Source organism: Lissotriton helveticus, chromosome 8 (genome assembly GCF_964261635.1).
Source record: "Lissotriton helveticus chromosome 8, aLisHel1.1, whole genome shotgun sequence".
In the NCBI taxonomy this organism is placed as follows: Eukaryota; Metazoa; Chordata; class Amphibia; order Caudata; family Salamandridae; genus Lissotriton; species Lissotriton helveticus.
This window is the reverse complement of record NC_136069.1, coordinates 1,451,906,028-1,451,919,435: the sequence shown is the minus strand read 5'-3', so window position 1 is coordinate 1,451,919,435 and position 13,408 is coordinate 1,451,906,028. Positions and strand designations below refer to the sequence as shown.

General features: G+C 42.7%; 1 protein-coding gene across 2 annotated transcripts in view; it reads left to right on the top strand.

Annotated features, from left to right (window-relative positions):
* The window catches only part of LTN1 (listerin E3 ubiquitin protein ligase 1), a 386,602-nt gene that overhangs the window by 141,069 nt on the left and 232,125 nt on the right, over window positions 1–13,408 (top strand). For both annotated transcript variants that reach the window (XM_078658380.1, XM_078658379.1), the window contains one exon: window positions 9,113–9,260. In XM_078658380.1, coding sequence (XP_078514506.1) covers window positions 9,113–9,260 — 148 coding nt within the window. The remainder of the gene's footprint in view (window positions 1–9,112; window positions 9,261–13,408) is intronic.

Below are 13,408 nucleotides of genomic sequence, written 5' to 3'. Positions count from 1 at the left end.
GATGCATAGAACTCAGTTGTACTAGATATGCCTAAATGTACAGCAATATCAGTAACATGCAAAACAGATACTGACAGTAATATGTTTATTCGTAGGACCTTCCAAATTTTAAGGCAACCATCCAGTGCCTCAGATAAAGAGAGACCAAACATAACAGTCTTGAAAAAGATGGCAACAAAATGAAATAAGCCATCGAAACGCGTCGACGCAAAACAAACTGCACAACCGAGTGACCGTGTCAATTTTGTATAGTGCAAAAAGTATATGTGCCCAAAATTGCCAGTCCGAGATTAATATACCCGGTGTGCTATAGCTTCAATGACAAAACTGTATTGTCTTACTGTGTCTCTCTCTGTTGTGTTGTAGTATAATTTTTATTTCATCGTGCATTGTCAGTTGGATATTGTGTTTAATACTTTTCGTGATATTGTGTTGGGTTTGATTTTACACTGTCAGAGGAAAAGGTTTTCTTTCTCTCCCCTTTTTTTTTTTTTTTTTACTCGCAATATGGTGTTACCATATTTCTTAACATATGATTCTCTGTGTTTTTATCAATAAGAATAAATTTGTACAAGTTTTTTACACACGTATTGGTTTGGTTTATCTTGTTTAAATGTCAAAAGTGTTCAAAATTATTATGTGGGCTTAATGAATGTATTGTGCCAAGGGAAACTCTCTAGTTTACTTTGAATAAGTACCCTATTCCCCTGGTTTAAGGGGTCTCTCTCATTCAAATCAAGGTCTTTTTATTCCACTTGCTTCTTTCTGAAGTTGAAACATCTCATCCTCCCATTCAACTAACGCTTCAAATTGAGTTGGTCTAGGCTTAGGTATAAGAGCTGACATTCTTTCTCTTAAATTCCTTAAAATTTTTATATTAAATGAACCATCGTCCGGCCAAGCCAATACGCCGTCGTCTTTTGTGTAATGTTTCCATACATCAAACCACAGAACAGTCTGATAACCATATTCACCTTCCATATACGCTGCCGGTGTTTTGTATTTATGAAGTAATTTACCACCTCGCGTTTCAATTTTCTTATCAGGTGAAATAAAAATTTTAAATTTCTGAAACATAGTAAGCTTTTTCTCAAAATTTTTGTAATAATAACTCATTTTAAATTCAAATCCACTTAATTGGAAATGATCGTAAAAGTTTCCTGGTTGTTTCGTAACACCGACCAATCCGTGCGCGAAACACACCAACAAGCCAATCAGGTTCGAGCTACGTCACTATCTTGCTCGACCAATAAGAATGAAGCTTCTCACGAAAGCCAATCAGTGCTTAGCTCGACTAAATCACGTGAGCCAATCAGAGTATAGCCTGTGACGTATGATATCCAATCACTGCGCGAACTGTATGACGTACACAGCCGCTGCGGTTTTTCGCGTCTCACTCTTAGCGCTCACCCCTCCTTTACAAAAATCTTTCACAGTGCCATTTTAAGAACACTCTTTTAATGAGATTTATTTAATAACGACAAAAGGACGACTCATCTGTCTGTTTCTCTAAATAAAGTGATAGTTTTTTTACGGACTTACAAGAATTCTTTTACGTGGAATAGACGACGCTATTCTCACAGAATATACATTCGTCGATAAAGTAAACTTTTACTTTACCCTTCAAGCAAGTAACTAACAAACTCGTTTCCCTCTGAATGCACTTAAAGTAGCAATTCAAAGTTTGACTCGAACGAAATTTACAGAATCAATTACGCACTTTCAAACGGAAAGTATCCCTAACCATACACACATGAAATCTTGGTAGGACTCTAACCCGCCACAGATAACATGAACCGTTAGTAAAATAAGCGACGTTATTTTACCCTTCACTCAAGTTTGAATATATTCTATTACTTTCTCGCAGTAAGTTTTAGAACGGGCTCTTTGTCCCTATACTCAAAGCTTTGATTTCATAGACAATTCTCACTATACATACACTCTATCTAACACACCTATCCCTAACATGTGTTGCGCGGCCACAACACTTGTGATACCTGGCGATACCACTTAGAAACAGATCAAATGTACTGTGTGACTACCTTCTCATCACACTACGCTGTACCGGTACAACTAGGATTTTTCACGCTGCTGGAAAAATACCTTACATATAACACGAGAACGAACTCAACATATGTTAGACATCGATCCTATGTAACTACCATATATTTTGGTTACCATAGCAACCATCAAGTCTTCTACCATGAACCATCCTCTGCTACCAGGAAATTGATCCAGCGGCCTATAGGAAATATATCATAAACTACGCTACCCAACTTCACTATATTCACCATTAAACATAAATCAATCACAAGGCCCATGAACTAACATGATATATTTTGACCAACTGAATCATGTGACCTAATTAACATATTCACAAATTATATACATTTATATACAACCGCGGTAAATGAATTCATTATAATTTACAAAACCCTACGAATTAATTAAGCCACTGAGGCGATAAAATCTTGCTAATGGTAACCTAAACTCATGAAATAACAAGACCAGCTTGTTTTCCAAAGTAAGATTTTTATTAGCTATTTATTTGGAATTTGCATTAGAAATTTTATTAAAGCATTTTTATTAGAATCATTGTAAATGGTTATGACAATTTTATGAAATTCAATTTATTATTGCAAAATAGAAATTATCAATTTAGCATTTTTCAAAACCTAAGTCCCTAACATAGCTAACTATAATAAAATTAAAAGAATTTTATTTTTATTATTTACTTTATTTTGAAAGTTTTATATAGAGCGAACAAGATCTTTGCAGATATCAGAGCGCTTTACAAGGACAAGGGGGTCATAGAATAATACACTGTAATAGTTGAGGTAGTTAGGTACAAGGTGCATAGTTACATAGGTAGGTCAAAAGAGGTAGGTCAAAGGTGAGGTAGTGTCTTCTATCATAGAGTAGGTACAAGGTGCATAGTCAAACAGTTGCGCCAATAATATAAAAGTACAAAAATAAGGAGAATATACTTGTTTAAGCGATCTTAAAATGCTTAGCATGAAGATAGGCATAGTTGAGGTAGGAGATGAGTACAGGGTGTATAGTCACACAGGTGCATCAAAAGTACAAGAGTAGGGAAAGTTGAGGTGGTGTAGGTACAGTATGCAAAGTCAGACAGGTGCGTCAACAATATAAAAATGTACAAAGAGGGAACGTATACAATCAAATAAGTCGATAAAACAAGTAATACAAATAGTCCAAGGGGTCAGGCAGGTAGTACAGAGCGGATTCTTGAGAGATGCAGAATAATAGATCATGTGTATTTTGCCATGAGGATCGCTTTTACTTCTTTCTTAAAAAGTTTGTTGGAGGAGATGAGCCTGGTTTCAGGAGGGAGGGAGTTCCAAATCCTGGGTGCCATTCCTGAGAAGGAGCGTTAATAGGTTTTTTCCTTCCGAAATCTTCGAGGCTTCAGCAGAAGATTGTTTGTGCTTCTAGTAGTTCTAGAGCCACCAGAAATTGTCAGCTTTTGAGTGAGGTAGGCGGGTGAGTTCATGTGTACAGCCTTGTGTGTCATGCAGGCTATTTTTAGATGTATTCTGGCTTCAAAAGGTAGCCAGTTCAGGGATTTAAAGTCAGGGGAGATATGCGAGTGCTTTTTTGAGCCAGTGATGAGTCTCGCTGCAGCGTTAAGGGACGCTCTTAGGGGTGCCGTTGTAGTTATGGGGAGCCCGCAGAGGGCGGTGCTACCGTATTCTATGTGCGGGATGACTATAGATTGTACTGCAGTTTGGAAGTCTTTGGCTGGAAGGAAGGGTTTAAGTTTTCTCAAGGTATTGATTTGGAAGTTCGCTCCTTTCGTTGCCTTGCTGATGTGCTGCTGCATGTTGAGATTGGCGTTGAGTGTTATGCCTAAAGATTTTGCTGAGTCTACGATGGTAGGTTGTACATTTAGAGCGGTTAGGTGCTTAAGCCATGTTTGAGCGGTAGAGATTTTTGCGGGAGGTGAGATCAGGAGGAACTCAGTCTTCAGCGCATTGAGTTTGAGGTGATTTTCGGCAAGCCAGGATTGGGTGTTTTTAATCGTGGTGTTCAGAAGCATGATGTCCTTGGGAGATTGTATTTTGAGATAAAGTTGGGTGTCGTCGGCATACATGTGAAAGTGAACATTGGATGCTTGTAGCAAAGTAGTGAGAGGTTCCATAACTAGGTTGAACAGTGTTGGGGAGAGGGAGGATCCTTGAGGGACGCCTAGCGATACAGGTACCGGAGAGGACATCAGGTTGTTGCTTTTGAATCTTTGACACCGGTTGTGTAGAAAGGAGGTGAACCACTTGAGAACAGTCCCAGGTATGCCCATTCTTGTGTTTAACAGATCGAGTAGGTTCTCATGTTTAACTGTGTCGAAAGCTGAGGAGAGATCAAGAAGGATGAGGAGGCAGGTATCGTTTTGGTCTAGGATTTGGAGGGCGTCGTCAACTATGTGAGTCATGGCAGTTTCGGTACTGTGCCCCGCTCGGAAGCCTGATTGATGAGCGTTGAGGAGATCAAACTTATCTATGTGTTTAGTCAGTTGTAGCTGTACGCATTTTTCCAGCAGTTTAGCGAGAGTGGGGATATTTGTAATAGGACGGTAATTGTTTAGATCAGTGGGGTCTGCTGTTGTTTTTTTTAGTAGCGGTGTGACTTGTCTGACTTTGAGGGCGTTAGGGATTGATCCTTGTTGAAGAGAGCTATTGATAATCTTAGTCCAGAGTGGGAGGAGCAGAGGGGTAAAGTCTTTTACAGCGTTAGCAGGAAGAGGGTCAGTGAGGTGATTGGATGGTTTCAGGGTGCTGATCAGTCTGCCAATTTCTTCTTCGGAGTAGGTGCCAAAGGATGACCATGTAGCATTGTTCTTTGGTTCAGACGCTGCTGTGTGTTGGGGGTTGGAGTAGAGGCTTGCGTCATTGAGGAGATCGCTTCTTATGTTGTTGGTTTTTTGGTTAAAGAAAGCAGAGAATTCTTCACAGGAAGGTGTAGCGCTCATGGTGCTGAGTGTCTGGGGTTGTTCTTTGGATTGTGTTCTGATTAGCTCGAACAGTTTTCTTGGGCGGTTTTTTGCTTGGGCGAGCTGGAGGCTGAAGAAATCTCTTTTTGAGCGTTTTATTTTCCTGAAGTAGGCGTTTCTCTGTTTCTTCAGTGTTTTTAGGTGCAGTGCAGAGGGGGCTGACCTCCAGGTGCGCTCTGCCATTCGCATGGCCCGTCTATCTTCATTGAGGCTCCCGTCATACCATGGGTTGGAGATCTTGGACGAAACTCTTTTCAGTTGCATGGGTGCAGCCTCATTGATTATTGTGGTCATAGCATTGAGATATTGGTCAGTCAGGAGTTGAACGTCCGTAGCGCCGGCAGGGGGAAGTAGGAGATTGCAGCTGTTAGGCGGTAAGGAATTTGGGTTGAGTTTCTTCATGTCTCTTTTCCAAACTTTGGGCTTAGAGGGTTGAACTGTGTTAAATTAAATTTTTTCATTGATAAGGAAGGAGACAATATGATGATCTGACCAGTCACAACGTTGGATTGACTCAAGTTGAATAGCGTCCTCTTTGGAGATGATAAGGTCGAGGATAGAGCCTTTCTCATGGGTCGGGCTATTGCATATTTGGGTGAGATCAAGGGCGTTGAGGAAGATTTTGAGGCTATTTACCACTGTGTCACTGCTGTCATTCCAATGGAGATTGTAGTCGCCAAGGAAAATTTGGGTGTTTTGCCGTCCTGAGTTGGTTGAGATTGTGTCCATGAGTTGTTGGATGAAGGAGAGCTTGTCCCCAGGTGGGTGGTATATGATGTGTAGTGAGCATACCGATTTGCTTTGGCTGATGACATCAAGGCAGAGGTATTCACAGGAAGTAAGAGAGGGGGCGGACGCTTTAATAACTGAGAGGTTGCTTTTGTAAATACAGGCAATTCCACCGCCTGCCTTTTTGGACCTGTCAAGTCTAATGATACAGTAGTTGGGGGGGACTAGGATATCCATGATAGGTGTAGAAGAATCAGACAGCCATGTTTCAGTCAGAATGGCTAGATCTAGTTCCAGAGAAATGATGAGAACGGCGACCCCCGCGGAGTGTCTTTGGGCCGATCTGCAATTGAGAAGTATGCATTTGAGGCTAGGGGTGCAGAGGGTGGAGGAAGGTTCTATAGTGAGAGGTACATTTGTGAGGTTGTTGGGGACGGAGCCTCTGTTGTTATCCTTTTGGTGCCTGAGGGGGTTAGAGATAATCGTTGGGATGGACAGCTGGTTGGTGTCTAGGCGATTTTGGGGAGCCGGGACGTAAGAGTGGAGAAGGGTGTGTATGTCATGATCTGAGATCGTATTGGTGGTGCGTCTGGGGCGATTAGCGGTATTGCGAGAGGGGATAGAGGTCCAGTGTGGGGAGTGTTGTGTGATAAGGCGAGAGGGAGGTGAGGAGGAAGTGTTGTTAGGTGTAAAGGGATTATTGCGCTTGGTGGTATTGCGATTGCGATTGATGTTGTGATTGGTGGTATTGCGAGAGGGGATAGAGGTCCAGTGTGAGGAGTGTTGTGTGGTACGGTGAGTAGTAGGTGAGTGGGAAGTGTTATTAGGTGTAAAGGTGGCGATGGGAGGAGGGTGTCTGGGGTGTGTGATGAGCAACTCTTTGATGGAGTGTAGTTCTTCTTTCATTTGGAGGAGGGTGGACATAATCATGTCCAGCGTGGTGTTGGGCGCGGATTTGGGGGAGGGTACTGGCGGTGAGCAGGCGTATAGGTTGCTGGAGAAGGGGGGGCCATCGGGGAGGAGAGGTGGAGCTGGTGAAGGGATTGGAAGTGTTAGAGGGAGGATTGGTGTTAGGGGTGGTGTTGGCGTTATTGGGAAGGGCATCAGTGCTGAGAGGGGAAGGGTGAATGGGGGAGGTGTGGAGGCTGGGGGTGGGGGTGGAGGTGGGATAGTGGGGAGTGAGAGTGGGGGGTGAGAGGTTGCAGGAAGGGTGAAGGCTAGGCGCGACGGGAGTGGTAAGTGTGGGGGAGAATTAGGCGGAGAGAGAGTCATGTTGTGTGGGGTGCAGTTGGGGGAGGAGGGGTGTTCTGAGAAGATTGGTGTGAAGGACGGGACGGGAGTGCAAAGTGTGGAGGGGGATATGGGAAGCTGAGCGGGGGTACGAGGGTTGGTAGGGGGGGATGGGGGAGCGGATGGTGTATGAAGGGGCTGTGTCTGTGATCGAGGGGTGGGGAGGGGTAGCTGCAGCAGGTGGGTAATTGACTATGGTGCTGGGAGTGAAGGTGAGGTGAGTGTCGTTCTGGTGCTGAACTGGGTTAGGAGGGTTGTGGGTGGGTGCTGTGACGTCAGGGGTGGTAGGACCGTGGGTGATATGAATGTAAGTCCGAGGATTGGATAGGTGCTATTTGAAAGTGGGGAACAGGTTGTCAAGTAGTTCCAGGTTCCTGTCTGTCGATTGAATTAGGACAATCCCGTTATTGTAAATAGTGATGGTGGTTCTGCCTGGGAAGAGATGGGATGGTGTGATGGTGAGTGTTAGGCCATGGGCGGATTTCCTGATGGTGGAGACGGTGAGTAGGGTGAGGAACGCTTTTTTCCATTGAGCTCTGAAGAATAAAGTCTTTGAAGGCTCTTACGTGCTCCAAGGAAAGTTCATCAGTATAACGCCTTCATCAAAGGTCAGCAAGAAGCAGCACTCCTCTTCCACGGGGAAGAGTTTTTATACCTTTCTACACTAAGCTAATCTAAGCAAAAGTATAACTTTTCTGCTGAAATCAGAGTCCCATTGGCTAAAAAGTGACGCCATCGTGTCATTCCACTTTTTAGAACATTAGTTCCGTCACTTTCTTAGAGTCCATTGTCTCTAGTTTTCGAACAATGAGGCTTCCTCCAGTTTGCAACATTTAACCAAGTAAAGTCATCAGCTTCCTCGGATATGAAATTTGTCGCACGTTCTCTTGCCGGTTCCTGGCCTTGGCCTTGCTTGACTGAAAGAACAGTCAGCTCATCAAGTTTCAATTTACATCATGAAAAAATGTTTTTAGCAGAAGGAAGTTTTTCATCATGGACTCTCTCTTGCTCCGAGCAGAATTTTGGTAAACACGAATGCACTAGGCCCAAAACCACTTTTAGTGAGCTATTATATAAACAAACACAAGAACAATAATTAATGTGAGAAATATAATTCGTTCTGTTGCCACCCACCATAGCTAATGATTAACCCATTAGTCTAAATTACCTAGCTGAAGCAAACAATTAAAGCAGCATTTATATCTACCATTCTTCAAGTAATCCACAAGATTCTTTATGCACCTGTAAAGAATAAAGTAACATCACATAGACAAGAAAGCAAAATAAGCACATGCCATTATTTAAAACAGCTGCTATTAGTTATGACACAACGATAGACAAAATTAATTTTATTATTTTCCACATACATGGGAAAGCAACATAGAGCACATTTATGAGCACACATGTTAATAACCCTTGTGTATAAACGTGAATGTAACTTTAAACTAGGTTGAATTAATACACACACACACAATTTTATTAATTTTATTAACTCTTGTTATGGAAATGTGACTTTGCGAGTTGAAATGAAAAACATTTCTGAATCTCGCTCCATCAGTCTCACCAGTCATATGGGTTGTAGTTCATTAAGCTGGTGTCCGGCCAGTTCTCCTGAAGACTACCTGTCTGTTGCTGTGTCTTCTTGGACTCAGTCCTTCCTGTCTTGCTGGGGGTTTAGAAATACAGGAAATCTCCCTTTAGGAATGATGTCTGGTTCCTGCCACCTATGTCAAATTCCCTTCGGGGTTGACACAGAATACACTGCTCACAACAGAGACAAGATCTCAGCTAACTCCTAATGGAAAGTTCCTCTCACTCATACACTCACATGCACACAGCGACCCATCGCCATATTTTGCATCAGCCTTCCTTCCTAGAGGAGATACAGTGTCAGTCCCCCACATGTGGTTGCCTTCTGATAAGCTGCCAGTGCACCCTCCGCAGCCCTTTAGCACTTATGAAGACTCATAACCAGTAGGCAAAGTTGGCTTACAAATGTATTAATCTATATACTTCAAATGATTAAGTCTTTGACATTTTGTAAATTGCAACATTTTAAAGATATTCTCATTATGTATTTGCTAGACTTTCAAGTGAGCGAGCCATAACCAGTCATTCTGAGTGCTGCGCAATAATTACTGCTTTCATGGAATGCCTACGATTCACAATTCTGCAGAATCTGGGAGATGATGATGAGCAAAGAAAAGTCAGACAGATGCTCATCAACGAACAGGTATTATTACCGTTTGCACCTGTTATTCATCCTGCCCCCCCCATACTCTCATATGATGTGACCTAAGATGTTGCTCATCTTTATCTAATATGCAGTAAGATCTTTTCCCCACTTCATATTTTTGCATTCCGGGCTCATGTCACCTAACACTTCAACAATGTCCTTCTTTTTCCTGTATTGCTTTGCATCAGTATCTCATTAAGGGGGATTATAGTATTTTTGTTAGCAGATATTTTGTAATATATGTCCTTAAGGATATGATATCATATAGGTGTGCCTTGCATGGATGAAGTCTGAAGACTTTGGGACTGTTTTATTGTTATGTTTACAAACATTTCTGAGTTAATGATACAGAGTTGCTTACTAAAAGAAATACTGTACAGTAGCTATGCTTGATTCATCTGGTCATCTTCCTCAATGGCCTCCTGCTCTGGACTCAGCAGTGAGTAGCTCAGTGGACTGACCTTGCTGAAGTTTCTGCCAAAGTTGTAAAAAAAACACATCTCAAGTGCCCAGTTTCTCAAAGTTCAGTTCAGTTCGGTTCTGGGAAGCAGTGTCCAGCCACAAACCTAGAGACTGTTCAGTTTTTCAGTCAATTCAAACAAACTTCTGTTCTCCATGGCTTCCAGTGGCAGATATCTAATTAGGTAGCACCTGCTATGATATTTAATTTTGTCAGTTTCTGCCCAGTTGGTATTGTGATTTTGTTTAGTGGCTCTTAAATTCATAGGACAAGGGTACTCACTAGACCCAACAACATCACCAGCTCAAAATAGGAGCTAGACATGGGAACTGACCTCACCTTTAAATTCCAATATATCAGAGACTATAAACATTAGCAAGATTGTTCAAAGACTTCCAGAATTAAGACAGCTGGCCCAAGCAAATAGAATCTCAAGCCTAGCCCACGGTGTGAAGGTGTGAGACCTCCAGGTCTTTATTGGAGGCAGAAGAAGGCAGATATAGGCACTGTGACAGGATAGGTGGTGGGAAGCAAGAAAGCATCTTTCTGCACTATTACCCAGATCATGCTTGTCTTTGGTATTTGTTTTGTTTCTGGGGCAAATGAGCAGCAGCGGTCTTGTGGCTCTTCAATGGTTAAGCTTTGTTCATGTAGATCTTCACTCCTGTGGGCCACATTAAGGTCTTTGGTGGCCAGAGGCAGCTCCTCTGCCTTCAGTGCAGACCAGTCATTGGTCTCCCACAGTTTACAGCAACAAAGAGCTCAAGGAATTCAGCTAAAGCCCCAGCCTCCAGAGGTTCTGTCCCTGACAGTGCATCTGCCCAATGCTGTTAACTAAGGTTTTCTTGATGTCCAGGCAAGTTACCAGTTAATTGCTTCGGCGGCCGTGGGTGGGAGGGCATTTGTCTCCTTCTTTGGTAGCCAGGATGGTAAACCTGAACCAACCAAAATTCTACTTCTTTGTATCAAATTCGCATTTTATTTATCAGGGAGAAGCGTGCCTTTGTCCTCTGTCTTTGCTTTTTACTCATGGGAGCAGTCAAGTACAGATCAAGGAAGTTAGCTTGTACATTGGCCCCAGAAAAGTCCAGCAGAGACCACTGTTACTAGGAAATAGATGACGGTGTAGAAAGAAGAGTTAGGTGGTTGCTTGATTGTAGCTGGAGAAATCAGTCCAATACAAAAGGAAGGGATGGAGACCCCTCTCACAATAACTGAAACTAATAGCTTGGAGGGTTTCTGAGCAGAGGCATGTGAGTAATCAGTTCCCTAGGGAATCCAAGACTGCTGTGATTAGGCCCCCTTTCTGTGTAGCGATGGACACAACCTTCTAAGAAGATACCTTCCTTTAACCCTTACAGTCAAGCACTTATGCACACACACACTAACCATGCATTGGGATAGCCAAGAGACATCATATTTGGAGGACAGGACTGACTTTTACAAGGGAGAGACCATAGGCAGTCTCCTGAACGTGGTGTGCTGGTAATTAGGCTTGTCTCCCTGAACTAAAGTAATCTCTGCCACTCATCCCACAGCCGGGGGTGAGAGAGATGAAACCATTCTCATTGATGATGTGGTATATCACCCTAACACTGCTGGCAAAGAAACAGGTTAAAATGTTCAGCACTATCAACATGCTTGTTCATAGTCAGTTACAGTGCAATCCACGAAAATGTGACTGACGCATTGTGTAATATCTTTTCCAACTCATGCAGAGGACTTTCGTCTGGTCTTTCTACATATATAAGCTTCCAAAAGAATTCTATATTTCTAATGACAAATGACAGGCATGAAGCGGAGGGGTGTTGGGAGGTTAAGTGCTCTTTGAGACCAGAAAATGTTATTTAACAGACAGGGTTATTGCCCAAAATGTTTTACTTCTGTATTATCAGCAAGTTGTCTGCCCGCATGTGCTTGCTACTATGACACAGGAATCTGAAAGAGACATCGAGCCACAGATTCCTTCCTTTTGAACTTCCAGGCGTCAGGCTGGATCCGTAAGATTTTCTAAGCATTACTCCTGCACGCCGGTAGGTGGCGTTGGTCGTCTCCACATAATGGCGTCGTGTTTGACATCGTCATGACTTCCGCTTCATAATAATATAATCACCACTCCGACTCAAAGGGTGGGGCCTCTGGGATTCTAGAGACCAATGAGGAGTGGAATCCTGACTCTGTATACTTAAACAACATTGACTTTGGAGAAAAGCTTCTCCACTGCCCCCAATGAAAGCCTCCCCCATGACCAAAATGATAGTGAATTTCACACACAACATATAGAGAATCTTCCCTCTAGGGTTCGACCTCTAACTGAGCCTCGGCTCCAGGTTAAGGAATGGCACAGATGCAGCTATGCCTTAAGCTCTGCACCACCACATTAGAAACCCTTAGCAATTGGCTAAGCCCACAATTCCCAAAGTACCATAACTCTAAAAAGGACTTTCAGCCATGGAAGGACAAGAATCTGAACTTGAGGCCGAGACCACCATTCTTGACACTAAGAGCCATCAGATCTGAAATCTATTCCGAAGATGGCCTCAATTCCCACATTGAGCTCTATACTAGGAGAGCCTCAGACTGTCCTAGAGACTCACACAGATGTAAGGTAGAGGAAGATTTATATTGACCCTGTTAATAGCTACCTGATGGCATGCCTCCTATTCGAGACCAGTCTCATGCTAGTAATTAACACCTCACGTTTGAAGAGGCTATTTCAGAAGAGGTCAGACTTTCAAATCACCAGGAAAAAGGCTAGGGAACCCACACTGCCACCATCACTTCCTAATTCCACATCTCCTATACAATCCATACACTCAGATTCTGATCAGGAGCCCCTAAAGCCAGTTTTAAACTTATAACCACCCCATGCCTAATGACATAGACATCGACCTATGACATGAATAAATTATGGACCCTACAGAAGGCGCATCATTACTTGGTAAAGACCTAAGTGTTTACACCACATCTCTGGTTGAAAACAAAATATTAGGTAGCCACATTTGGGGCAAAATAGATACTTGATCATGTACCAACGGACTTTCTTGTATACACAACATGAAATATGAAAAGGCACTTCTCTCTCCCTAACAAACACATCCTTTCGTGGATGACATACTAAACCCCAGAGTGTGCAAAACCTATCCCAAAATTGAGAAAGTGATGAGATTTGAAAGGCTGCTTCCTGTTTACTTTACGGTGTGTCCTATAACAGAATAATTATGATATTGCTGGGAACTATGTCATTGCAATAGCCTCAAATACATACCTACACACGCGAGCTCTATCAGAGTGCCTAGTCTGGAAATGGTCACAAGAGACCGGCCACTGAGAGGGTCTAGTGTTGGTGGAGCCCAGAGTTCAGCACCCACACATTAAAATGTTGGAAGAACAAGAACTGGATAATGTGAAGGCCTTTTCTTGACCATCAGCCACAAGTGACTATTTCCACAGACACCTCCCTCACATGATTGGAAGAACATTTAGGCCAAACTATACTACAATGCCAATGGGCTCCTCAACTACAAACCCAGCACATCAATCTGCTGGAACTTATGGCAGTACAACTTACACTATGGGTGTTTTACAATATGATCCACAAGAAGACAGTGCTCATTCGAACAAACAGACAACATGACCACCATGTATTACATCCAAAAACGAGAGCAGTCATTTATTCCAGCTG